The sequence below is a fragment of the Tenrec ecaudatus genome, chromosome 4 (genome assembly GCF_050624435.1).
Source record: "Tenrec ecaudatus isolate mTenEca1 chromosome 4, mTenEca1.hap1, whole genome shotgun sequence".
Classification (NCBI taxonomy): domain Eukaryota; kingdom Metazoa; phylum Chordata; class Mammalia; order Afrosoricida; family Tenrecidae; genus Tenrec; species Tenrec ecaudatus.
Genome location: NC_134533.1, coordinates 147,417,015 through 147,444,255, shown reverse-complemented (window position 1 = coordinate 147,444,255; position 27,241 = coordinate 147,417,015). Strand labels below are relative to the sequence as shown.

Sequence of the window (27,241 nt, the reverse complement as noted above, 5' to 3'; positions counted from 1 at the left end):
TGAGCATGCTCAGACGCAAGCCCCCTAGGCCCAGGAGGGAGGTCCACCTGGGCACACAGATGAGGCCTCGCCACATGACTCGCTCAGCCAGTGTTGGGGGAGGGAATAAGAGCAGGGGATGCAGGCTCGCATGGCCTCTGCCCTCTGGGATTTCCTAGTTCCGTAAATGTGGTTTCATGCTCCTGTTCCTGTATTCTTTCCAGGTGGTTTTTCACATTCGGCCATGAACTCCCACGTGGTTCCACACGGCCTTGTACACTTTCCAGAAACAATGTGTGTTTTTTTAAGACTGTAAAACCTGAAACTCCCCTCTTCCTCAGTCACTTGGATTACAGACGTGCTTTTGCTGCGTGAATTCTCCCGTACTGCGAAGCAAGAACCGAGCTACTCCTGTCCAGGAGCCTAACACTACTAGTAGCTTTTGTGCTAGATTCCAAGCTTTGCTCCCCAAACCACCACATCTGGGGCTAATGTTACCTTATTCTTTTTCCTCACTCACTGCAGTACATAACTTCTCTTTTTGTTGTTTTTCAAAAACCAACAGCCACACTCAGAAGATAGCCAATCCAACCTAAACTCAACTAGTTCGGGTCCCCCTGAGATACTGAACCTTTCAGTTAGCAGATCCAATTTATTAACATCTCCTACCCCTGCCCTTGCTTCCACCCCTTGCAGCAGAAAACTGCCTGCTTCCCGCCAAACTTCCTATGTGTCTGTGTAGTGAATTAAAAAGCACACAACCCTTTAAATCAAAGGGAACTTCAGTTCAACCAATCCCTAGTCTTATCCCACCCACTCTATGAATATGTATCTCCAATTGGTCCTCCACACCATAAATCCAGAAGTCAGCTCCAAGGAACTGTCCCCCTGGTCCTTGCTAAGGTGCTTGGTAACAGAGCTACATCTTCTTCTTCAAAGACCGGTGTCTAAATACAGAGTTTCTGTGAGCACAGGGCAGGGACCCTCAGAGGCTCATGTACACCCCAAAGCCAGTAACCCGAACCTTCAAGCATGTTTCCTCCCAGGGTGCATTCTGGCTAACAGACCTGAGAATCCACTTGGAAAACAGGACGGAAACCTGGGCACCAGTTGGAACAGGCTTGAGGAGCAGGGGTAAGAGGCATGCTGGCCTGGTTTAGGTAAATAGAAGGAAATGATAGCCCCAAAGCTAGCCTCTTAGCGACGTCCCCAAATTTAACTCATCCCGAGCTTCTGTTTCAAGCTCCTTCCCTACCCGAGAACTACACCTGGTTCTGGGGCATTGGTCCTGTAGCTCCCTTCAGGAAGCCATTCCTGTGCCTAGTCTTCAAGATGTGCCTTCTGAGAAGATTCACTCAATTTTCTGCCAGGTGGCTGGAGCAGTTCTCCCACCGGGCGAGTTAATCTGAAGGTCGGAGTGGCACAGGCCTAAGGCTCTAGCAGGGTCCTTTTGCTGGCACTGAGGGAAAACTCTCAAGGACACTCCCCTGCCCTTAATAGCCCTCCCCCCTCGTCCCTCTATTTGACGAACTTGGATAAAGGGCCAGAGCAGATCATTCATATTTAACATCTCAACACATTTGGAATGTCTTTTGAGAATTGAGTTCATCCCTTTGAAAATTACTAAAAGCCAGGGATGTTCATCATTTCTCTCTCTCTCTCTCTCTCACACACACACACACACACACACACACACACACCTTTGCACACCATTTTGATGCGTTTATGCCTCCAGGTCATGATTCTTCTACTTCATAGTGCCTCCCCTAGGATGGAATGGTGAGCTTAAGGCTAATCTCTATGTAGGCAGATGTTGTGCTATGAGCAGAGGAGTGGGGTAGGGGAGGCAAGTCTTTTTCAAATATATAATTTGACAACTTACACATACTTATCGAAACAGCCTATCTGTGAGGAACAGCACAAGGAAAGGGGGAGGACCGCTCAAGTGTAGAGCCCACTTGGCTATATACACTGGATGCATTGCACGTAGATGGGGTTTACTTTGGACAGCGGAAAAGCTGGATGCACTTTGCCCTTCTTGTCCCGTGGAAAGCGAGGACATTAAGCAACGGTATTTGCTGTGGGGGGTCCATAAAGGGGTGTTTGCTTTGGCTCCAGGGGCCCTGGACTCTGCTCAGTTACACCAGCTGCCTCTCATGGGTCCTCCTGAAGATCGCAGGACTTGGCATCTCTTGGTGAAAGATCATCAGGAAATTCAATCTCTAAATATTCTGGGAAGCAAACAAAAGCAACCCTTTGCAGGGTGGGAAACCAGCTGTATAAAGAATGGACACAGCATTTGGGGGAGCGCTCAGGACAGGGAGGCCAGAGCCTTGGAGTTTTCTTGGCCAACTGGACAGCCTACTAGTTATAACTTCTGACTGGGCCTCGGTTTTCCCACCTGTGAAATGAGATGGCAGTACTAGACAGCCTTTGGGGAATCCTTAGCGAGGAGGAGCCTGAAGCAAGTCATCGGGAGCCACGTTATAAACTCGTGGGTGGAGTTCATGCTGTTTTCTGTACTCATAGCAGATGTCATTTATTTATTAGTGGCTACACCATGTCAGGAAGGACTTTGATGTGGATGGTCTGCAAGGTGCAGAGTTGCTGTTCCGTTATGGGCATGTAAATGGGAGACAATGAATAGTGTTATTTAGTTTCTAAGTGACCCAGAATTTCAACCCAGCGATCGAAACTCAATTCCATACCCGTTTCCCTATTCCCTGGGTTACAGCTGATCAGTGTAAGGCCCAATAAACTTGCCCAATCAGCAAGGTAAACGCAGGCTTATGTGAAGTTATTCACTACAGATTAGTAAGCAAACACAAGTAATTGCTCGTTGAGTAATCTGTCCTTGACCCTGATACTTCTCAGACCCCATCTTTAAGAAGAGACAGGTGAGCAGACATGGGCAGGTAGTAGTGTACAGAGTGCAGCATACCACCTGATCTATCTGCTGCATCCTCTGTGGTGCACTGTCAAAGGGTCAGTGGTTAGCGCCCTCACAGGGCTCCCTAAGGTTGGGTGCCCTCAGGCTGGGCACAGGGGGTCGTGCACACAGCACTGAAAGCGCGGGGGGTGAGAGGGGTGTTGGTAGTGACACAAAGGAAAATAAGAAGGGGAAGAGTAATTTTCTAGGTGGTTTCTTTTAATAAGTAGCTTAGTTCTCACAATAACCCCATGAAGTAGGTATTATCCCTTCTACTTTCTAGACGGGGCATGATGAGAGTAACTTGTCTACGTCACACAGCTTTAAAGAGCAGAGTCTGATTTGAACTGAAGTGTCCAACCCGGAGGACTTAACGCAGAGAACACGTGAGCAACCCCTCCCGGTTTCCCGGGGTTCTCTCCTCCTCCTCCTCCTCCTCCCCGCTCTCGTGGTTCGACTTACTGCCACGCCGGCCGGCACTGGGTTCCAGGTTGGCAAAGGGCAGAGAGCTTCCAACTTCAGATCGGGCAGGAAGCATGAGCTCTCTGCTGGAGGCTCGCCCTTGGTTTGAAAACCCAGACCCCTTGCCACCCGGCCTCCTGGCTCATCTCCACATGTTCTCCAAGTTCCAGAGCCTTCCTTTCTACTCCCTACGTCCTGGTCTGTGGCCTGGGAGATGTCCATGTGTACGGAGAGGCCTCTGGAACGGGAGACTGGAGCAGCACCTGGGAGAGATGTTGCCCCTTTCACAATTTTATCTGAAACCAGCCTTTGCATAGAGTGCAAAGCTGTGCCTCCACCTCTGACCTCTGACCTTTTCCCATCTCTGCTCAGCCTGCCCCAGTGCTCTACAGACATGTGCCAGAGGAGGCCTCCTGCTCCCACATGCCCGCCTTTGCCTGGGGGTTTGTCTCTGTCCACAGTTTCCAGAGTCCACACAGCTCCAGGGTCAGTGGCCTCTTCAGTTGTTGGCCCTGGGGTCAGGTTTGGCTTGGTTAGGTTGACCATTAGACTGATGAGGAAAGAGTTTTCATAGCAGCCTCGCTGGTGTTTGCCGAACAGGTGTTTCTGACTTCAGAAAGAAGGACAACCAGCCCTTGGTCTCTTCCTGTTCGCTACCGCAGAGTGATTTTGTTGAGAAGGAGCCCGTTATTTCATCACATTGGCGAAGCTGAACATCTGTTCACCGATCTCCTCCTTGCGCACCCCATCTCGCGGGCTGCCTCCTAGGGCCCCGGGAGCTGGGCAGAGAGATTTTTAAAAGCGTTATGTCTCAGTCCTCTTTTTCTTGGCCTTTCTTCGTTTCTTCGGTTTAAAAAAGTATTCGTTGTCTCCCTTTTCCTCTCTGTGGGGTGAGCGGGACAGTGCAACTGGAAGGACTGAGTGACGCCAAGGAGGCAGCAGGACAGTTAAGAGGTTATCACATGCGGGGACTGAACAGAGAGCTACGTTTCTGGAAATACTGGGGTGCTGGTTTCTCAGTGCAAGGGAGTTGCAGCCATGGAGAGGAAGACAGCCAGAATGCATGGCATGGTATTCAACCGGATTGGAGGAGCTACAGTGAACGCATGAATGTCAATAGAGACAGCCGGCAGACAGAAAACAGAAATAGATACGTGTATCTGTCTGTCTGTTGAAAATCCTAGTATCAAAGACCTTCCAATAGCTGTGATCAGACTTAGCACCCAGAATTTGTCTTTTTTTAGCAATGTTCTGTACTAATAAAAAATAAGGCTTCTTGACCATGTGGCTAATTTCAGACCTGGTACTGAAAATGGACAAGGTAAATGTGACCATCCTATTCTGCCCCAAAGCCAAGGAAATACTTAAAAAGGGCAGGGGCGGGAGGTAAAAAGCATACAACACAACAAAGTCCCTGAGGAATTCTGAAAATAGACTTCGGACTTGGGGGCCAGGGCTTGGCATTTCCAGACCCAATCAGAAACCATTCAGTAGGGTCAGCAGACAGACCTGGAGCTATTCATAGGCTATTTTTTGCTTTTTTCATTTTCATGTCTATATGTATAAGATAGGCAGGATAAACAATCCTGAAGAGAAAACAATGGTACCAGTGGTTCCAGGGGGACATGGGAGAGGGGGAGGTGGGCGAAGGGAAATGGGGAGCCAACAAACCCAGGGACAAGGGAACAACAAAAGTTCTAAAATTGATGGCTAGGAGGCCATAGAATGCCTGGTGGGGTTCAATCAAGTTCAATATAGCCGAGAGGAATTACTGAGAGCTGAATGAAAGTTAAACAAGATAACGGGATAAGAGGAAAGTAAAAGGAAATAGAGGAAGGAACTAGGAGGCAAAGGGCATTTATAGAGGTCTAAATACAGGCACGTACATATGTAAATATAATTATATAGAACGACAGGGAAATAGATCTATGTACATGTATTTATATGTTAAGTATTAAGGTAGCAGATGGACATTGAGCCTCTACTCAAGTACTCTCTCAATGCAAGAACACTTTGTTCTAATAGCCTGGCATTCCATGATGCTCACCTTCCTGACATGATCGCTGAAGACAAAAGGAGTGCATAAGTAAATGTGGTGAAGAAAGCTGATGGTGCCAGGCTACAAAAAGATGTAGCATATGGGGTCTTAAAGGCTTGAAGATAAACAAGAGGCCATCTAGCTGAGAAACAATAAAGCCCACATGGAAGAAGCATACCAGCCTGTGTGATCATGAGGTGTCGATAGGATCAGGTATCAGGCATCAGAGACCCCCAAACAACCATTTCTATGCAAATGAGGTGAGTTGGAATGGACACCCACAGTCCATCAGTAGACAATCAGACCCCCCCTCACAGAAGAGTCACAAGGAAGGGACCAGCCAACCAGGGTGCAGCATAGCACCTAAGAAACACACAACATTCCTCTCGTTCTTTAATGCTTCCTCCCTGCCCCACCCCTCACCCACTATCATGACCTCAGTTCTGTCTTACAAATTTGGGCAGACCAGAGCATTACACTGGTACAGATAAGAGCTCTCGATACACAGAACCCAGGACAGATAAATCAGGACCAAAAATGAGAGCAGCTATACCATGGGGGGGGGGTGAAGATGGAGGGAAAAGGGGGAGAAAGAGGGAACTGATCGCAATGATTGACATACACTCCCAAACCCCCAGGAGGATGAAGAACAGAAATGTGGGTGAAGGGAGACATGGGATGGTGTAAAATATGAAAATAAAAATAACTTACAAATTATCAAGGGTCCATGAGGGTGGGAAGGTGGGGCAAGGAGAGGGGAAAAGAGGAGCTGATACCAAGGGCTCAAGTAGAAAGAAAAGAAAATGTTTGGGAAATGATGGCAGCGTAAGTCCAAATGTGCTGGATGTAATTGATGTATGGATTGTAATAAGAGCTGTAGTCTGGGTTGAGTAAAGAAACAAATTCATAGATGCTCATATGTGTATAAGAAGGAGCTTTATACACAAGAGCAATTGAATATTGAGAAAACATCCCAGCCTAGTCCAGATCAAGTCCATAAGTCCGATATTAGCCCATATATCTGATACCAATCTATAAAGTCTCTTCAGACTCACGGAACACATGCAATGATGCTGAATGCAGGAAGATCACAGGCCAGTGGGTGGGAAGTCTGTGGACCCAATGGTGGTATAAGCATCTCAGTGCAGGCAGGGGTCTCTATGTGACTTCTCCAACTCAAAGGCCCTGGCTTCTCTCAGCCTGTCTCCATGTGGTTTGTCAACTGCAATGTCTACCAGGGAGTCTGCAGAGAGAGACTGTGTCTCCTGCCTCCAAGGAGGTATATAGAAGTTCCCAGAATCCTCAGAAGAAGGCCATGTCCACACAGAGGCCCCATTGGCTAGGACCTGATTGACAGGCTAGACTCCACCCCTTGACTATTAATCCTCTCAAACTGACAAATGGTTATATAACTACCACACTTTTTTTTTTAAGTACACAAGAGTTAGTTTAAGGGGGAATCCCACTGGCAAAATACATATCAATCTGCGTGTCAAAATAAACAATGATAGCCATGATAGTTGATTCATCTCCTTGAATAAACTAGGAATCAGTGAGTCCATACTATCACTAAGGAAAGAAAATACATGGGAAGAGGACAGTTCTTTTCTATTTGAGAATAAGCCCCAAATGCATTGCTATGGAGTCCCTTCATACTGGCGTGGCCCTGCAGGCCAGAGTAGAACTGCCACGGGGTTTCCAAGGCTGCCGTCCCTACAGACGACTGTCACAGGGTTTTCCCTACAGAGCGGCTGGGGGTTTTGGATCACCAGCCTTGTGGCTAGCAGACAGAAGCTTAGCCACTGGACCATCGGGAATCTCCTATTTGAGAATGCTGGTGGATAGAGGTAGAAAAAAATAAACTGAAATTACCATTTGACAACCAATATTGTAATAACTGATTCCGGCCAGAGTCATCAACGTTGCTGCTGTGGTGAGGTGGCCTGGGTCCCTTCTAACTTAGAGGGGCCCCGTGAGAACAACGACCATTCTCACCGTCGGTGCTATGGTGGAGTGCTTTGTTGCAGCCGCTCCTCGTCCATCACCTCGCTGGTCTTCCTCCTTTTCAATCGCCCTTCCTTTCCCCAAGCATGATGTCCTTCTCCAGGGACTGGTTCTCTCTCTCTCTCTCTCCCTCTCTTTAATCATTTTATTGGTGCCTCATACAACTCTTATCACAATCCATACATACGTCAATTATATAAAGCACATTAGTACATTCGTTACCCTCATCATTCTCAAAACATTTGCTCTCCCTGTAAACCCCTGGCATCAGCTCCTCATTTCCCCCCTCCCTCCCCTCCTCCCTAAAGGACCCTTGATAATTGATAAATTATTATTTTGTCATATCATATACTGTCTGATGTCTCCCTTCACCCACTTTGCTGTTGTCCGTCCCCCAGGGAGGAGGTCCTATGTAGATCTTTGTAATCGGTTCTTCCTTTCCAAACCATCCTCACTTTGCCCTCCCAGTATCACCACTCTCACCACTGGTCCTGAAGGGGTCACCTGCCCTGCATTCCCTGTGTTTCCAGTTGCTATCTGTACCAGTGTCCATCCTCTGCTCTAGCCGGATTTGTAAGGGGACTGGTCTCTCTTGACAACTTGTCCAAAGTACGTGAGACAAAGTCTCCCCATCGTCACTTCTAAGGAACATTCTGCTTGCACTCCTAAGACAGCTCTGTCTGTGTATCTGGTAGTCCACAATATTTTCAATATTCCTTGCCAACATTATAATTCAAACGCATCAGTTCTTCCTCAGTCTTCTCTCCGCGTTGTCCAACTTGGGTTGGGTCAGGTTACACTTCACCGTGACCTCCTTACTCTTCAACTCTTCAAAGAAGTTTCATGCAGCCGATCTTCCCAAAGCAAAACAGAGTTCCAGGAATCGGTGGATGCCAACCGACATGTTTCAAGCAGCTGAGGAAGCAGTGGAGCACCCACTCAACTGTGACAAGACGTTTGGAAGACAGTTACCCGACCACCCACCTGGAAGACATCCATACTTGTGCCCGTTACAGAGAAAGAGGCTCCGACAGAAAGTGGAAATGATTAAACACGATCATTAACATCACAGTGAGTGAAAATCTGCTGAAAATCAACTAAAGATGGTCGTAGCAGCACAGCATCAGGGAGTGACCAGAAATTCAGCCTGGAGTCAGAAGGGAGCACGGCCTGAGGGACGTCGTTGCTAAGGTTGGAGGCGTCTTGCCTGAAAGCTGAGACTATCAGAATTATGTACCACGGAGTGAAACTTAATGAGGAATAAAATATGAAATGGCTTTAGAGTGTCTCCTCACAAGACACTCATTAGTTACATGAGGGAAATAGTAAATGTTCAAGGGAGAGACTTGTCAGACAGCACCGTCACCATGCCAGGGGAACGGCACCGACAGTGGGCTAAATGAGGAATGTGTTCCTGCTAACGTTTGAAGCCATCAGTCAGCATGAGGACTTTCTCGAAGACGAGATTCTGGGTCTTAATGAAGGGGCAGGGCTCACAAATCCGGGCCTCCTTATTCCGCCATGTGCTTGTCCTGAACATGGCACGAGGACTCTCCTGGTCTGCCTAGCTTCCTGCTGTAGCTCTCTACGCATCAAGCCTTTCATCCGTATTAAGCACTTGTTCTGTACTGGAGACACCACAAAGAAAGAACCCCACACCCGTCCAAACTCCATGTCAATGAGTCCATAGTGACCCCCCTGGGGGGTCAGTTTGTAGGGCAGGGTAGAACTGCTCCTGTGGGTTTCAGAGACTGCAGTTCTTTCCAGGAGTAGAAAGCCCCATCTTTTTCCTGCAGAGTGGCTGGTGGTTTCAAATTGTTCATCTTACACGTAGTGACCCAACGCATAACCCACGAGACCACCAAGGCCCCCTTGGAGACACTGCAGTGCATAAACTAAATTGTTGCCGTTTCATGAAATTCATAATCTCAGAGTGGGTCAGTCAATGAAAAAAAGATCCTAAGTAACACATACATGGGATGTGGTGGTTATAAATGCAATGAAACAAACAAACAAACAAACAAACTAGGGAAAGTCTGTGAGGGAATGGTTGAGATGTAAAGCCGGATGATCTGTGAGGCCGACGGGCCAGGCAAAAGACCACCGAAGGAGAGGAACGGGGCCTTGAGGAGGAACAGCGCTCCGGCAGAAGACGGCCCGGAGGCAGAGCTGGAAGCGGGACCCTGCGTGCTGGGGGGAGGCAATGCCGGTGACTGGACTGGAGCAACTCAGGAGGAGGGAAGATGGGGCAGTTGGTTGTGCGAGCCTTGCCGGACCTTGACTTTGGCACAGGAACTGGCGAGGAAGAGAGTCGTGTCTTCCATGAGCAGATGCTCTAACTGGAGTCCTTAAAGACTCAACAGCATCCGTGGAAAACTGCGACAGACAGTAGGAGAAGTGACGCAAGCGGTATAAAGTCAACACAGAGACACTGGCAGCTTCCTTACATAGAAACACAAAACTTAATGCAAGACAAGACCCGTTTATAAAAGCAACTCTAGTGACAACACTTGGATATAGCCGAGGAATGTACACCTTTAAGGAAAACTACTAAAAAACAAAGCAAAACAAAAGCAAACTCACTGCCATGGAGTCTAGGCTGACTCATAGGGATCCCCCACTCCCCCCGCCGGGGCCTTCCAAGACTGTGACTGTCGAAGGGAGGAGAAAGCCCAGTCTTTCTCCTGAGGAGCTGCTGGTGGTTTCAAACTGCTGACCCTGCCGACTGCAGCTCAATAGGGAACTGCTGCACCACCAGGACTTAGGATATGATAAAAGTGATATTTCAAATTATTGCCCCAGAGGTAAACTTTTAAATAGGCATATGAAAATACACAACTAGACTGTGTTCTTCACATTCAACACCAGGATGAATTCTAAGTAGATCAGCGATCTAAACATAAGCAATCCATCTAAGTACTAGAAGAAAACCTGGTGTGTTCCTTTAACTACCTGGGATGGTGAATTAAGGAGCTAAGGAGATGATTAGCAAAACAATCTCCAATAAGGCGGTGATTAGTAAAACAAATGATACAAACCTAAGAAAGCTTCTGGAAAGAAAAACCAAAACATTACAAATAAATCAAAAGATTTGTAAGTTATATCACCAGGAAACAGTTGCAAGTCAGGAACTTTGAGCCATGGGAACATTTTGCATATTTGAAAACTTAAATGAAAAACACAATGAAACAAATGAACTTAACCATAGCTTAAATTGGTGGAATACTCACACAAGAGACACAATTATTTCAAATGATCTTTATGAGTATATTTTGTGTGTACATTTCTGGTGAACACCACCACTGCCTCTGAGCACATTCTGACTCTCACAGCCCTGCAGAGGATGCACGTCTCTACGGGAGCAGATGACCTCGACTTCCCCCGAAGAGTGTTGGTGTGTTTGAACAACTTCTTGTGATTAGCAGTCCAATGCTTACCCAACAGTAATGGGTACCGTGTCCCCGAAAACAACAACAACAACAGTATTACAGAAAAAATTAATCTGCATTGCTAGTAGATTGGTATTAACATTTTGATATTATGCTTTAAAATAAAGTCAATATACATTCCATGATACTCACCTTCCCCACACGATAGCTGAAGACAAAGCGGGTGTATAAGCAAATGTGGTGAAGAAAGCTGATGGTGCCCAGCTATCAAAAAATACAGCGTCTGGGGTCCTAAAGGCTTGAAGGTAAACAAGCGGCCATCTAGCTCAGAAGAAACAAAGCCCACATGGAAGAAGTACACCAGCCCATGTGATCCTGAGGTGTCTAAAGGATCAGGTATCAGGCATCAGAGAACAAAAAATCATATCATTGTGAATGAGGGGAAGATTGGAGTGGGGATCCAAGGCCCATCTGTAGGCAACTGGACATCCCCGTACAGAAGTATCGTGGGGAGAAGAGGAGCCAGTCAGGGTGCAGGGTAGCAACGAGGAAATGTACAACTTTCCTCTAGTTCTTTAATTCCCCCCCCCCAACTATCATGACCCCAATTCTACCTTACAAATCCAGCTAGACCAGAGGATGCACGCTGGTGCAGATAGGAACTGAAAGCACAGGGAATCCAGGACAGATGAACCCCTCAGGACAAATGGTGAGAGTGGTGATACCGGGAGGGTGGAGGGAAGGTAGAAAGGGGGAACTGATCACAAGTATCTACATAATAGGCCCCTCCCTGGGGGATAGACAACCAAAAAGGGGGTGAAGAGAGATGTAATTATCAAGGGTTTATCATGGAGGGTGTATGGGGAGGGAGGGGGAAAATGAGGAGCTGATACCAAGGGCTCAAGCAGAAAGCAAATGTTTTGAGAATGATGATGGCAACAAATGTACAAATGTGCTTGACACAATGGATGGATGTATGGATTATGATAAGAGTTTACGAGCCCCCAATAAAATGATAAAAAAATAAAGCCAATATGTAATTATTTTAATATCACTAGGAACTATTATTTTAGCTAAGAGAGACAACATTGAATTAGAAAAACCTTAACTTTGGATTAAAAAACATAAATATACACCTACGGCTTATTTTTTTCTTCCTAAAAAATAACATATTTCCTCTTTGCTCACTGCAGCTTCAAGACGCACAGTGCCTAAAACTGTCTCTAAATACCACTTCCCATGTGAAAGAATCAGAACGCCTTGGGAGAGTGCCTGGTCCCTAGGCTGGAGTGGGAAATGTGCCTGAGGAGTGTGTGATGTTTCTGTCTTCGTAGCAGTCCATCAACAGATGTCAAACCAGACTCCGAAGAGTTCACGGAGTCAGGAATATCAATGCTGATAGCACATCGATCTTGACTGAAAGCAAAGTACACCAGAAAGATGTTTGTTTGTTTTTTTATTGACTGTTACAAAGGTATTGCCTGTATGGGTCACAAGACACTACAGATACCACTGTGAGGAATGGCAATTTCAGAACTCTTAATGGTGTTCCTGGGGAATCTCCTGTACATAGGCCAAGAGGCAATCTTTTACACAGAACAAAATGTTTAAAGTTAGGAAAGGTGTGCATCAACGTTGTATCCTTTCACTGTCCTACTTCACTCTGTCCCCTGGGCAAACAATTCGAGATGCTGGAGAATGGGGCATGGGGATGGAGGAAGACTCATTGACAACCTGTAGTGTGCAAATGATACAACCTTACTTGCTGAGGATGAGGGCTTACCACTTACTGATGAAGATCAAGGACTGCCGCCTTCAGGATGGATTACAACTCAACGTAAAGAAAACGCAAATCCCCACAGCTGGGGAAAGTAGAGCTACAGTTGTTCCTTAGAAGCAAAGACGGCGAGGCTTTAATTTCATTTACTTTGGACACGTTATCCGGAAAGACAGGCCCTGGAGAAGGACATCATGCTTGGGTAAGCAGGTGGTCAGTGAAAAAGAGGATGAATTTGCACAGTGGCTGCAGCAGTGCGCTCAGACAAAATGATGACCATTGTGGAGATAGTGCAGCACCGCGGGGCTTCCTCCTGTTGCACCTGGGATCCCTGTGGGATCACTCACTGGCATTTGACAACTTAAGATCGTGGCAATAGCCTTTCATTAACTTAGCGTGCCTTTAACATCTTTCAGGAATGTTTTATCGATTTGTTCCTTGACATTTGCTATTGTTATGTTATTTTAAATAGTATTTTTCATTCTCTATGAAGAAATAAAGTTGATTTCTATATGCGTATTTTGTACCCAGGAAACTTTTCTAACTCACTTGCCTATTATAATATTTAATCTGTAGTTACTATAGAATTTTATACGTATACAATCACATAATTGTTAAAATGAGAGCTTCATTGTTTTTTCCTTTTTAAGACTCATGGATTTTCCTTTGGTTGTCCAATTGAGATAGACAATAAATCTGTGCAAAAGAAATTATAATAACAGACATTCTGGTCTTATTCTTGATCTCAAAGAGGAAGTTTTCATTCAACATTTTACCACTGTTATAATTTCTGTAGGTATACTAAATATATCATGTGTGTATGAATATACATATATATATTCAAAACATTCAAGGAAGATTTCTATTATGTTTTGATTCCATTTACCCATGAACTTTTTGAAGCCCCCTAGTATGTTGTATGTATGCATACTATATATAAACATCTAAAATATACACTGGATATTAAGTATACAATATATATTATATCAGAGCAAGGAAATTTCCCAAGATAAATTTGCTAAGAAGTCTTATTAGGAACAAATACTGCATTTTTACCAAAAGCATGTATTTTTTATGTTTATTAGTAATACTGTCCCTTTTTTTTCAAAGTCATAATGTTTATTTACAGAGTTAAAAAGTTAGCACTGGGCCCCCTCAGAGACGTGAATGTCCGCAGTTTGAACATTCACAGTTACACTGGGGCTCTGCAGACAAGCGTTTCCAAAGCTGATTTCCCAAACCGTGACATCAGAACCAGCAGCAGAAGAAACATAACAAAACAGATTCCTACACCCAGCCCCAGAAATCCAGAAATTCTGATTCCGAAGGCTTGAGGCGGGGGGGTCCTGATTGCTTTTTCAGAAGCTCCCACGGGTGAGGTGAAGTGTGTGTGTGTGTGTGTGTGTGTGTGTGTGTGTGTGTGTGTGTGTGTGAACCACTGAGGATGGGCACAGTCATTTCAGGATTGGTGGGTGACAGGAGGCCGAGAAAAGCAAAGCAGCACAGTGAAAGCTTGCAGTTAAAAGCACGTTCTCCAAAAAAACTTACCATAGTGAATGAAGGGGGAAGTGCAGAGTGGAGACCCAAAGCCCATTTGTCGGCCACTGGAGATCCTCTCACAGAGGGGTCTAGGGTAGGAGATGAGTCAGTCAGGGTGCGATGTAACACCGATGAAGAATACAGCTTTCCTCTACTTCCTAAATGCTTCTCCCCCACACCCCCCACTAGCATGATCCGAATTCTACCTTGCAAGTCTGGATAGAGCAGAGGATGTACACTGGTGCATATGGGAGCTGGAGGCACAGGGAATCCAGGGTGGATGATACCTTCAGGACCAGGGGTGTGAGGGGCGATACTGGGAGGGTAGAGGGTGAGTGGGTTGGAAAGAGGGAACCGATTACAAGGATCTACATGTGACCTCCTCCCTGGGGGATGGGCAACAGAAAAGGGAGTGAAGGGAGACTTCAAACAGGGCAAAATATGACAAAATAATAATTTATAAATTATCAAGGGCTCATAAGGGAGGGGGGTGGGGGAGTGGGGAAGGAGGGGGGGGGGAAAGAGGACCCGATGCCAAGGGCTTAAGTGGAGAACAAATGCTTTGAAAATGATGAGGGCAAAGAATGTACAGATGTGCTTTACACAATTGATGTATGTATGGATTGTGATAAGAGTTGTATGCGCCCCTAATAAAACGTGTTTTTTGTTGTTTTTTTTTAAAAGCACATTCTTGAGAGTCTCGCCACAGCTCTGGTCTGAGGGCACCGTGGGCTTTGCCCAGGGCATAGGTGGCCTTGTCTAGCAGCTCTGTCTTCTCTGGGCCTTGGGGCCTCACGGTGTTGTTCAGCATGGCTCTCACCACGGGCACCGAGTGGGCACCGAGTGGGCACTGGCCCAGCCCTCTGGGAAGGAGCCAAAGGTCTCCCTGACCATTCACTGGGGCGAGACGCCTGCCCGTCGCATCGGAGGACCCCAGGCCTAAATATGGAGTAAAGATCAAACTTTAGTTCTTCAACCCTGGCTCCCACGTCTCCCTCCACTTGCAGCTACAGCAACTGCTTGACGTCGGGGCCCCGTTAGAAGACAGCAAGTTGAAGTGTGCGCACCCGCCGCCTTTTCCTACCTCTGCAGACTCCAGCGCATAATCTCCGTCAACGCGAACAAATCCCCCGGGGCTGGCATTTTTTGGGGGGGTGCCCAGACAGCAGAATCCAACGTCGTGACCTTGGAAGGCAGACGCGTCGTCATCCTTCTCAAAGTCCACCTCTTCTTGGTTCACCGTTTTATGAGCTTCCCCCTGGAAGTGGGGCGTCCTCCGGCCAATGAGCGTGACTTTGGAAAGCAGGCGTTGTTCAGAGATTTCTTTCAGGAGCACTTTGCCCGTGTCCCCGCTGGCGCCCAGAATAAAGACTGACTTATTCAGCCTCCTAAACTCTTCCCGAAGCTTAGGGAGCGCTTCCATCATGGCTTCTGTCATGGGCGGGTCCCGGTCTTAGGAAGCCACCCGCCTCCAACCCCACCCCCCCACCCCCCGCCGCTGCCCAACCCCCAGGGAAACAGGCTGTTGGGTGATCCTAGTTTTCCAGGGCCACCCCCAGCAATACTGTCCCTTTGCTGAATTATATGGTCATATAATTTTTCTCCTTTACTCTGCTCACGTGGTCCATTGAACTAATTGTTCTTTCAAATAATAACTTGCATTCCTAGAATAAACCCGACTTCGTAAGGATATGTTGTTATCCTTTCTAGGTGTTGCTGGATTCGAATGGAGAGTAATTTTGTGTGGAACTTTTGGATCTACATTCATGAAAGACATACTCTGAGAAGTGACCTTTGCAAGGTGTCCTGTTGCTTTTTGCTTTCAAAATCTACAGGCCGCAGGAAAGTGGTTGGGTTGTTCCTTCGTTTTCCATTACCTGGAAGATCATGTGTGAGATTGGTGCTATTTCTTCTCAAACAGTTGGTGAAGTTCACCGGCAAAGCCGTCTGAGACGGATAGCCTTATGCGTTTCCTTGGCAGGAGGATGGGAACCTTGAGAAGACTCTATTATTGTGAATTCCTGAGGGATGGAACAGGGATGGAACCGTGGTGGTGTCCTGGGCCTTATGTGACATTTCAAATGGCCTGACATTTTCCATAAAAGGACCCTGTCCTCGGCTCCCACCCATCTGGCCATATTCCCCCTCAGCCAGCAGGCCTGCGAGTATGTGGCTTTAGGCACTTCAGCTCTGAGGCTGCCTGCTGGCCTCCTCCTGATGCCCCAGATTCGAGTTCAGCAAAGAAGGCTCTGGTGTGAGCCAAAGGGCACTGAGTGGGAGGAGGGGAGCGGAGACCCAGGAGGGGCTGCTTCCAGGAGACAAATGCTCTTTGTTTGCTCTGCTTCTTTGTAAATTGGACATTTGGAAATAACAAATATTGGTCCAGAGGGCCACTGCCTTCTTGCCTCTCACTTCTGGTCAGGTTCACCAGCCCCTCTGCACGTCCACACAACTGTAGCTCTTTCGACAGAAGATTAGCCCCGCGGTTGAAATTTAAGTTTATTCTGTGTATGATGGACAACTCAGACCATGGCGGGCGAATCTGCAAGGAGCAGCACTCTTAACTTCTCCCTCTGCCTTTCCTCTTCTCCATTTCTGAATAAACAAGGAGAAGATCATTAGCGAGGAGGCAGCTGAGATCTAGCGAAGGCTGGAAGCCAAGCGATGTGTGTTCGGATCCCACAGCTTGGCGAGTGAGGACCAGTTGGTGCACTGTAGTGTTCACCTCTGATAAACAGGGGCACCAACCGATCTTAGCCGAGGACCCCTGGTGGCACAATGGGGATGACATGTTCCTCCGGCAATGTTTGCAGAGTTTGGGGAACACACGAAGTCTGCAGAGGAAAGAAGTCCGGGCTGGGCAGGATAAGGTTTCCCAACAGCATTGCTGTCGGACAGCCTTGCTATGTCAAGAACGAGCAGGTGCCTTGCCGAGATGGAAATTCATTTCTCAGCACACGTTTCCTCGCCCTTTTCTTGGCAATGGAACCTTTAACTTTTTACAACTTCTTCATAATAAGCCCCCTTAATGATCCTATGTCCTTTAAGAAAATCTACCAAATTTACCCCCTTGCGACCCCCCCAAAAACTCTTGCCATCGCCCTCTGAGCTGACCCACCTGTCTTGAACTTAACCGACCCGGCAGCTCTTCTCAAATACTACGGTGCAGACTGCAATGTTTTTGAAGGCAAACTGACGGGACTAAGAAAAGTCTGTTACTGAGAGAACTGTCACAGCCATTCCCTGATCACAGAGCCGTGTCGTCCTGAGGCCTCTAGTGTGGAGTAAACAGGTCCGTGCATGAACTGGGGCCCTGGGAGCAGTGCTGCTTTGACTTACCCTGTATCTTGGCTTGGAGTCTCAGAGCGAGCTGAGGGCAGGGCCTGTGGTATGCTGGCCTGGAGAGGGTGCAGCCTGGTCAGAGGGGGCTCCTCACAGCTGAGGGTGTCAGACTAGCTGTGGACCTGCCCCTGGAGAAGCTGTTCTCAGGAAAGTTTCCTTATGGGAGGGGAGGGGGAGTCACGGAGACAGAACCATCATCCATCTGCCTATTGAATGCCCTTACTGAGCTTCCGTTGTGTGTGGCATTAGCTCAACTTTTGGGTAAATCTCTACCCATGTCCAGGCCAAGGTGGAAGGCGCCCTGAGGAGCCAAGAGAAGGCACCGGGTAAGCACCACCTGAAGCATGCTGCCCTGACTCCTCCCCTGGCTCCATCTTCATGCTGACTTCAAGATTCCTTCCTGAAGCCTCCAAGATTCCAATCCCCCTGCCCCCGCAGCATGACAGCAGAAAAGTGCTCTTTCTGCCACCAAGCTGGTGTCTTTCTTTCTCCCCCCACCTCCAACAGTTTCATTGGCATATAATTTACATAGCATGCAATTCAATCGTTCAATCATATCAAGAAGGATTGTACAATGATCACCACATCAATTTTAGAACATGACCCCACGGTTAAAACACCTTTAAAATGAGTTGTGAAATCACAATCAGTCTTAGTGCTCACTCCCCCTTCCCCCTTCATTGTTTACTCCTAAAATTCCCTTTCCTTCCTTATCACTCACCCCTACTCCTAAACCCCCTATACACCCTTGTATCAGTTATTATCACTGTGCATCCACTCATCCTGTGCCTCACAAACTGAGAAACCCAACAGAAACTATAAAAATACAAAATAGAATTAAGGTGGTAAGGGTAAAAAGAATAAAAATAATATAAAGATAAAAATGCAAATAGTGAGTAGGAAAGAAAAGATCCCCATCAATATATAAAAAGCCAGGGAAGGAATTTTTGTCATGGAACAAGTAAGAGATACTTGCACCCAGAACAAATTCAGGTCAGATCTATAGGGAGGTCAGCTGACCAAGTATCGAGTTTGATCCAACATAATCAAGATTACAATGGTCTGTGCTGGTAGTAAGGTTGTTCAAGACCCTTGCCTGTGGCTAGAGGAGATTTCCAGGGATTTAGTCTGACTAGATACTCTGCAGATGAGTTTTGGGCTCCTATCGTCCTCCATAGCCTTCTACAAACTGGGTGTTCATAATTTTAGCTCTGATTCCTTTCCCTTCACCATATTCAAAATTTGTAATGATCATTTCTGGATCATACAGGCTGGTGTGCTTCTTCCCTGTGGACTTACTTGACTCCTTGCTTAGATGGCTGCTTGTTTGATTACAAGCCTTTAAAACCCCAGACACTATTCTGATTGACAGCTGGGCACCATCTACTTTCTTCATCACACTTTGCTGTAGCACCCTTATTCTGAGTGATCCTTTCTTGAAAGTGAGTATCAAGCAGGGCCATGTTATAAGAACTACCTGTTCTTGAATTGGGGTAGGAGCCCAGACCCCATCTCTTTGTCCATGTCAGTTAGCATGTCTCAGATTTATTCTGGTGGTTGTAATATGACAAAATCAAAGCCCTATAAGACCAACTGCACCAATAGCAGCTATAAGCCAACCCATACTGGGTTTCTTGTGATTGAAGCAAAAGGAGCCCAGGGAGCAGCAGGCAGGAAGATGCAGGTGTGCTGACCCCTAAGTCACTGGACAGGCAGGTGTAGTTCTTAAGGCCCCACTGTAAACAGAGAGTCCTGCCAAAGCAATGGTCTATAAAGAAGGGGCTGTGTCATTCTTTTGTACAAGAGGCCGTCTCCTGGGGTGCAGAGAGAATGTAACTTCTTGTCATATGTATTCTTATTGCAAGAGATTAACAAATGAACATTTACTAATATTTCATATGTGGGTTGGCACTGGCTCCCCTACCCCCCGTTTGTGGGTCAGACAAGAGGCTTTGGGGGTCTCCTGTGGAAAGGTCGGGGATGGAGGCAGGGTGCAGTATCGTTGACACACCAAGCCTTGTCCTTTACTGGAGGGTGTGTGCCCAGTTAAGTGGCTATGTAGATCATAAAACAAAACATGTTTTTAACTTAATATCCTTTATAACAAGCAGATGCATCCTACCAAGCTTCCTTCAAAGACACTAGAATTAGAGAATCATTTTGATAGCACAGACACAAGTGACCAAAAATAAAATGCCAGAAATCACTCTTTTCTTCGGCCTGCGGTCAGCTCAAATATGAGGTAAAATCTATGCAAATTGGATGAAAAGTAATTTTTCAAAAGCCCTAGAAGAACCCTGGTGGCGTAATGAGCTACTAATTAGGCTGCTACCTGCAAGGTCAATAGTTCAAAACAACAGCTGTTCCTCAGGAGAAAGATGAGGCTTTCTCTTTCTGTAAAGAGTTACAGACTCAGAAACCCACAGAGCCAGTTTCACCTGGTCCTACCTATAGGGTTGCTATGAGTGGGAATCCACTCATGGGCAGGGAGTTCGTTTGTTTGTTTTATTTGAAATACCACTGTGCACCTTGTGCTTTCCTGAAGTACATATTTTTTCCTTGAGATATTAATTCATGGCCAATCAGACATGATAAGCAAAGCACATTTAAATATCAGCATAAGGAAGAACGTGTTCAGCATTTCTCAAGTTGAACTCATTGAAAAAAACAAAACAAACTTAAGCCTTGGGTCAAAAGAGTGAAAAATTTTATGGGAGAAATACTTAGCAAAGTAGAAGGCATCCAAAGAAGATGGAAAAAATACACAGACGTCATTGCACCAAAAACAGTAGGTTGGTGCTGAACCATTTCCAGAGGTAGCACATACTCAAGAACTGATGGTGCGGAAGGAAGAAGGCTGAGCTGTACTGGAGGTGCTGGTGAAAAACAAGGCTCCACAAATTGACCAAATACCAACTGAAATGTTGAACAAACAGATAAACAAAAAATTCATGCAATCCTGGAAGTACTCACTAGTCTCTGCCAAAAAGTGTCGACGATAGCTACCTGGTCATTAACTGGAAGAGGCCTATATTTGTACATATTCCAACAAAAAACAACTCAAGACAATGTGGAAATTATCAAGCATCATACGCAAGTACAAACTGGGCTGAAGAAAATGCAAAACCAGCTGCAGCAGTGCATTGACAGAGAGCTGCCAGAAAGGCAGCTGGATGCAGAAGCAGACATGGAAGTAGGACGTTCATCTTGGATGAAAACAGAGGATACCAGAAAGATGGTCCCTTGTGTTTTACTGACTGTGTGGATTCTAACAATGATAACATTTTGAAGAATGGGAATTCCAGAACATGTCATTGTGCTCCTGTGGAATCCGTACATAGACCACGAGGCGGACATTCAAAGAGAACAAGGGGATTTTGAAGGGCTTGACATGAGACAAGGTGAGTGCCAGGACTGTCTCCTTTCACCATACTTACTCCGTCTGCGAGCACAGCGAGCTGAGGAGCTGGACTTTCTGAAGCGCTCAGTATCGGGACTGGAGGAAAGCTCATTAAACCCTGCCATGTGCAGGTGACTCAACCTTGCTTGCTGAAAGCGAAAAGGGCTTGAAGCACTTAGTTATGAAGATAAAGGGCTACAGTTTTCTTTTTTTAAAAATTCATTTTATTGGGGCTCATACAACTCTTATCATAATCCATACATACATCAATTGTCTAAAGCACCCTTATACATTCGTTGCCCTCATCATTCTCAAAATTCGCCTTCCACTTGGGTGCCTGGGATCAGCTCATTTTTCTTTTTTCCTTCCCCCTTCCTCCCCACTCCCCAGGCTACAGTTTTCAATATGGATTATACTTCAACATATGGAAAACCCAAATCCTTACAACTAGATCAGTAAACGTCACTGTAAATGGAGACATGCGGAAGTCGTCCAGGATTTCATTTTATTTGGATCCACAAGCAACACTCATGAAGCAGCAGATGACGTGTTGTGTTGCACTGGACAAACCTGCACCACAAAACCAAACAAAACCAAATCAATTCACTGCCATCATGTTGACTCCAACTCATGGTAAACCCTCAGACAGAGTCGAACTGCCCCGTGGGTTTCCAAGGCTTAGCTGGTGGGTCTAAACTGCTGACTGGACAGTAAGTAGCCCACTAGTCGACCCACTATGCCACCACATAACCCACTTACATCCACATAAGACGTCTTTAACATATTAAAAAGTGAAGGATTACACTCTGCCTGACTTGCACCATAACATTTTTCAATCGCGCTAGCTGGACAACAAATAAAGAAGACTGGAGAAGAATTGATGCATTTGAATTTTGTGTTGGCGAAGAATATTGAAATTTTCAGGCCTCCCAGAGGAATTAAAGACAAACAACCTATCCTGAAGAAAATGTAACCAGAATTCTCCCTAGGAGCAAGGACAGTGAGAATTTGTCTCACGCACTTGGACATGTTATCCTGGGAGACCAGTTCCTAGAGAATCATAGCAGTATGCTTCGTAAAGTTGAAAAACAAAACAAAACGAACTAATTAGCATTGAGTCTATTCTGACTCATAGCCATCTATGGGACGCAGTGGAAGGGCACCTCCGGGCTTCTGGAAGTCTGTAAAAAGGTACGGGAGGGGAAAGTCTCATCTTTCTCCCTCTGAGTGGAAGTGAGTTCCAAATGGTGCTCTTGAGGTGAGCAGCCCGAACTTGGAACCCTCTGCAGCGCCAGGTCTCCTCGGCACAGCAGAGAGCCAGTGCAAAAGACCCCTTTAACAAGGTGGCTGGAGACAGTGAGCTCAAAGCTAGCTCACTGGTGAGGACGGGCGGACAGGGCAGCGTGAAAGGTAAGGTGGCTCTGAGTTGCAGCCCACCTGATGAAACCTAACAAAAAATATCTTTAGCTCATGTGCCCACTAATTTCTATCCCCTGTGCATGATTGAAATGCATATAATATATCTGTAAACACCAAAACAACCCATAGCCAGGAGTCACAAGCTCAGTATTCTTACCAAGAGGGACCTGCCATCAAACCTGTTTGGGAGACCAGTTGGCTGGAGGGGAGACCCCGAAGCCCAGGTCTTGAGAACGGGCCAAATCCTCCACCAGGCAGTTCTTTGTGTTTTGAGTCGCCCAGTGCCTTGGGCAGATTCCCCAGCGGGGCGGGCAGTGAGAGGCTGTGGGAGAGAACGCTCTCTTCTGGGCCCCTGGCCTAGCAAAGGGTTTGGCCCAGAGCTGTGGTTTCCAGGCCAAGGGGCCCCAGGCTCAGGGGGTTAGGGGAAAGGAAGCAGATCTTCGTAGGGTGGGCCATTGAGAGTGGGGGTACAGGATTTCGGGGGCACTGTGAGCAGCGAAATGAGTTCATTCCTTGAGCCTAATCTTATTCTTCCACATAATGCCCCCCGGGAAGGTCTTTGCCTGTCTTTCTCGGGTCCTCCTCCGCCCTGGGATCGGGCAATGAATGCTCCTGGCTGGGTCTCAGCTTTGCGGATTGAGACAAGGGGCGCGTCTAGGGAGGCGCGCGGGCTTCAGGAGCACAGGAGTCCCTGCTGCCCAGCGGGCTTGATCCGAATCCCTGGCACACTGGGTTTGAATTGAGTTGAAGAGATTTCCCTTGTAGTCAGCATTTTTTGGATAAATTCCCCGCCTCCGGGGCGGGGGACTGTCCCAGGGCTCAGGAAATGGGCTGGTCAGCAGGGGCGAAGAAGGAAGAGGGAGGGGGTGAGGGGCGATTGGGTAACCGGGCTGCACAAACACGGGGAGGTCAAAGATTGTGCTCAACCCACCCCCGGGGCGGAATATAAAGGGGCGCGGGCCCCGGAGAGAGGCAGCACAGAAGCTGGGCCCCTCTGTGCTCGCCTGCCGCGCCGCGCCTGCAGACCGAGAAGATGAAGTTCACCGTCAGCGCCCTGCTGGCCTGCGGAGTCCTGGGTAAGGGCAGTCAGGTGGGCTCAGCAGCCTGGCCGGCCCGGGGCGCCCGCCCCGGTGTGGCTATAGCCAACAAGCTGGTGGCCTTGGTGAAAGCACCCATCTCTGGCTCCCGTTCCTGCCTGCTGGCTTACCAGCGGTGTGGCCCTGCCTCGGAATGCCCCCTGTGGGACCTGTGCCCTCCGCAGGGTGTGTGGCACCCCACACCTGGGATGGAGCACACTCAGGAAAGGGGGTGCCATCTGGACAGGGAGCGGGTCCCTTACACCTCTGGCCTCTCTCCACTAGGGCTCTGTCTGGCTACCTCTGACCAACAAGTGAAATGGTGCACCACGTCAAAACCGGAGCAGGACAAGTGCACTGATATGAAAGGGGTGCTTCCGGTCACTTGTGTGAGGACCACCTCCTACTACGAGTGCATCCAGGCCATTACGGTGAGTAGCCGCTGCCCAGAGATGGGTGCAGGAAGCCCGTGGTGCTTCAAAAATGGCCATGGGGGGCCGTGGAGTCTCACAGCAGACGTCAACACAGGCTGAAAGGTGACTGTGTGGAACCGTGATTCTCCACCTTCCTCATGCCGCAGCCCTTTAATAGAGTTCCTCATGTGGTGGTGGCCCCTCCCCAACCAGAAAATTATCGTCATTGCTACTTCTTAACTGTCATTTTGCTACTGTTATGAATCGGGTGACCCCTGACCCCAAAAGGGGTCGCGACCCACAGATTGAGAACTACTGGTGTAGAAGCAGTCTGAGCTCCAAAATGGGGGGGGGGGGGGGTGGAGAACAAGAAGATCTGCTTTCAAAATCACCATAGAGAAAAAACCCAAGTCTCTAGGTTGCTGATCAGGGCCAATTCATTGATTTATTTTTAGGTTTATCAAAATATAGTTCACTCATTCAGCGTATGTAAACACATGTTAAACTGTGCTAGGCCATGGGTCTGCGGCAGTCAATGTAAGCTTTCATGGTCTTTCGTCTCAAAATGCTTACAGGCTAGTCAAGAGAGCAGAAACACGTGCAACCGAGTGACCATCTGGTTCTAAATTGTATGCGGCGATGAAGGGACAGAGCAGGGTGCTGACAGAGACCCAGGGAGGAAACGGGTTTGCCTGGATGGCCAGGTATAGGCTCTCAGAGACAGCAGCATGTAGGTTGACAGCCAAGGGATGAGCATGGTTGGGCCTTGCAAAGAGCTACAGTGACCAATGCCATTGGCAAGGGGTCAAAGGCCAGGGACAGCCAAGTTTGTTTATGGCGCTAGAGCTAAGGGGAAGGCAGGGTTATGGGAGTGGAGTGAGGGGGAGGGTACTGGCAGGAGGGACCCAGTGGGTTTGGTCAACACAGTCAGACGGAACCTGCTTTGCCTTCAGGAATCAATGGTTTGGTCTACAGAACTGGGTAGGGGTGTGTGTTTTAAACAGACACCGTTGTCTTTTATAATAGTAAAAAAGACAAAAGAAACCAATTTCCATCAAGTTGACTCAGACTCCTGACATACTTTCAACGTTGGCCCCTGCATACCCTCTCTTCATTTTTAATTTATGTTAATAAGACACAATATTAACTGAACCTAGCACCTGCTCCCGAAGCTTCATCATTGTCAATGATTATAGCTTGCCTCCAGAGCTGCTGTGTGGCAGCAGAAGCTTCTACGTGGATGGCACTCCTTGAGTAGTGTAACCCTTTGGCCCTACTTCCCTACGTGTTCACCCACCCAGAGGAACCAACCTCCTGAAATTCCCTGACCTTTTAATTTTAGTTGTAAAACATGTACTTGCATACTACCCGGAACCAAACTCCATGCTGCTGAGTTGATAGCGCCTCTCTAGGACGGAGTAGAATTGCCCCTTAGGGTTTCTGAGGCGGCAAGCTTGATGGTGAGCCCTGAGGACACAGTGGGCTACGCTCTGAGCTGTCACTCAAAAGTCTGGGCTTGACCCACCAGCTGTCCCTTGGGAGAAAGACGAGGCCACCTGCTCTGTGAAGGCCTGCAGCCTTGGGGACCCCAGGGGACAATTCTACTTCGTCCCATAGGATCACTGCCAGTTGGAATCAACAGTACTGAGCTTGAGTTTTTGATTTTTGAAAACTTTATGGAAGTTGACTTTCTCTGAAGAGGGATTGATGGGTGGGCTGCGCAGACCTTTCAGTTAGCAAGGGAGCCCTTGGCCACTGCGCTGTCTGGGCTCCAAGTCACGCGTGCCTAAATGACTGCATTATCGAAACGTGTCTTTTATGAATGTGGCATGTACTACATATAACCTTGTGAGACTTGCTTTGTCTTCTTCCTATTGTATTAGTAAGATGCATCTACATGACTAATGTACCTGTCATTGATTAATTCCATAATTATATAATTACCCATTATATTAATATACCACCATGTATTTATGCAGTTTCTTATTAGTGATCCTTGTGAGTGCTTCAGCTTTTTGTTATTATAATCAGATCTGCCTTAAATACTCTTATTCAAATTTCCTGGGACACAAATATTAAGAATCTGTGTTGCATATATATATATATGCATATGTATATCTATATGTGTGTGTGTGTGTATCTATCTTTCTACCTATCTGTCCAGGCAGGCAGGCAGCCAGTCACCAAGCCACCTATCTATCTACCAACATATCTATCTATCTATCAGCCCTAGAGGCACTATGAGACAACCATTTGACTAATAACTGCAAGGTGGACATTTCCAACCCACCAGCCAACCCACTAGATAGAGATAAGGTTGTCTTCTCCCATGAAGATTACAACCTTGGTAACCCTAAAGAGTTTTTCAAATCATAAAGATTATTTTCAACAATCACAATAAATGTTAAGAAACTAAATTTGCTAAATGAGAATGCCAGAGTGTTTGAATAAATGAAATCCAGCAAAACATACAGCCACCGAGTTTTAAAATAAAGGAACAGAAACTCTACGGAAGGGAAAAATAAGCAGAGTTCTACTCTGTCCTACAAAGTGCTATGTGTTGGAATCAACTCAATGGCAGTGGGGGTGGCAGTGGTTGAATATATAAAGAATAAGCAAACTTGCTGTGCCATAGAATCTACTAGCTGAGTAATATTCCATTGTATCCATGTACCTCACTTTGTTTATTCGATCATTTGTTAATGGGTATTTTGACTGCTACCACCTTTTGGATTTTGGAATGAACATTAGTGTCCAAGGCTGCAACGAACAACATTGGTGTACAAGTCGAGGTTTGAGTCTCTGCTTTTAATTCAATAGTTATAACTTTCCATCCAAGAAGTTCCATGTGTTAAAGTTTTAATTTTTATTTCTTATAATTTATTGGTTTATGCTTATCTCTGTGTAGCTTTTTTGCATACACAACAATAAACATTTCATACATAGCTATTCTCTATTGCATCTCACATTTCCAGCCTCCCAAGTCCCAAGGCTCCCTGATCTGTTGCTGGGCGTTTAAGTGGATGAGCACTCATGTGACCTTCCTTCTTCTGGGTTTGCTTATGTTTACCTAGCAGATCATGTTTGGTTTTAATCTTCCTACTTCCTAGTGGTTGACATCCCACTTTGGATCTCTTGCTCCAGATCTGGACCCGATGTTTTAGGCCTTGTCTACTTAACTTCCTGAGTCCCTCGGGATCCAGGACATTCCTGCCCAAGCTGTGTGCCATGGTCACGAGAACCTAGTCCCCTGACCACGCTCCCTGGCCTCACTGGTATGGGCAAAGCTCTTCTCTATTGAATTTTATTTTGTAGTTTGGGTGTGTATGTGTCTATAAAGAGGGTCTTTGAAAATTTCTGTGATCTTTTTGTGAGACCAGCAAAGCCTCAAAGAGAGTATACGTACTTTCCAGGGTCATTGTTGTAGATCATAAAGGTTCTTCATATTTCCCAGTTGTTTATGACCGTAGAAAT

The 27,241-nt window shown here is 46.8% G+C and overlaps 1 protein-coding gene and 1 pseudogene across 1 annotated transcript in view; one reads left to right on the top strand and one right to left on the bottom strand.

The window, feature by feature from the left end:
- Positions 1-4,057: 4,057 nt before the first annotated feature.
- LOC142446068 (protein HTATIP2-like) lies at positions 4,058-15,555 on the bottom strand (annotated as a pseudogene).
- Positions 15,556-23,164: 7,609 nt separating this feature from the next.
- Positions 23,165-27,241, top strand: part of LOC142446067 (serotransferrin-like) — a 49,773-nt gene continuing 45,696 nt past the window's right edge. Inside the window, 2 exon segments of the mRNA XM_075547861.1 lie at positions 23,165-23,354; positions 23,640-23,785. Of these exon segments, the coding sequence (XP_075403976.1) occupies positions 23,312-23,354; positions 23,640-23,785 (189 nt within the window). The 5' untranslated portion in view covers positions 23,165-23,311.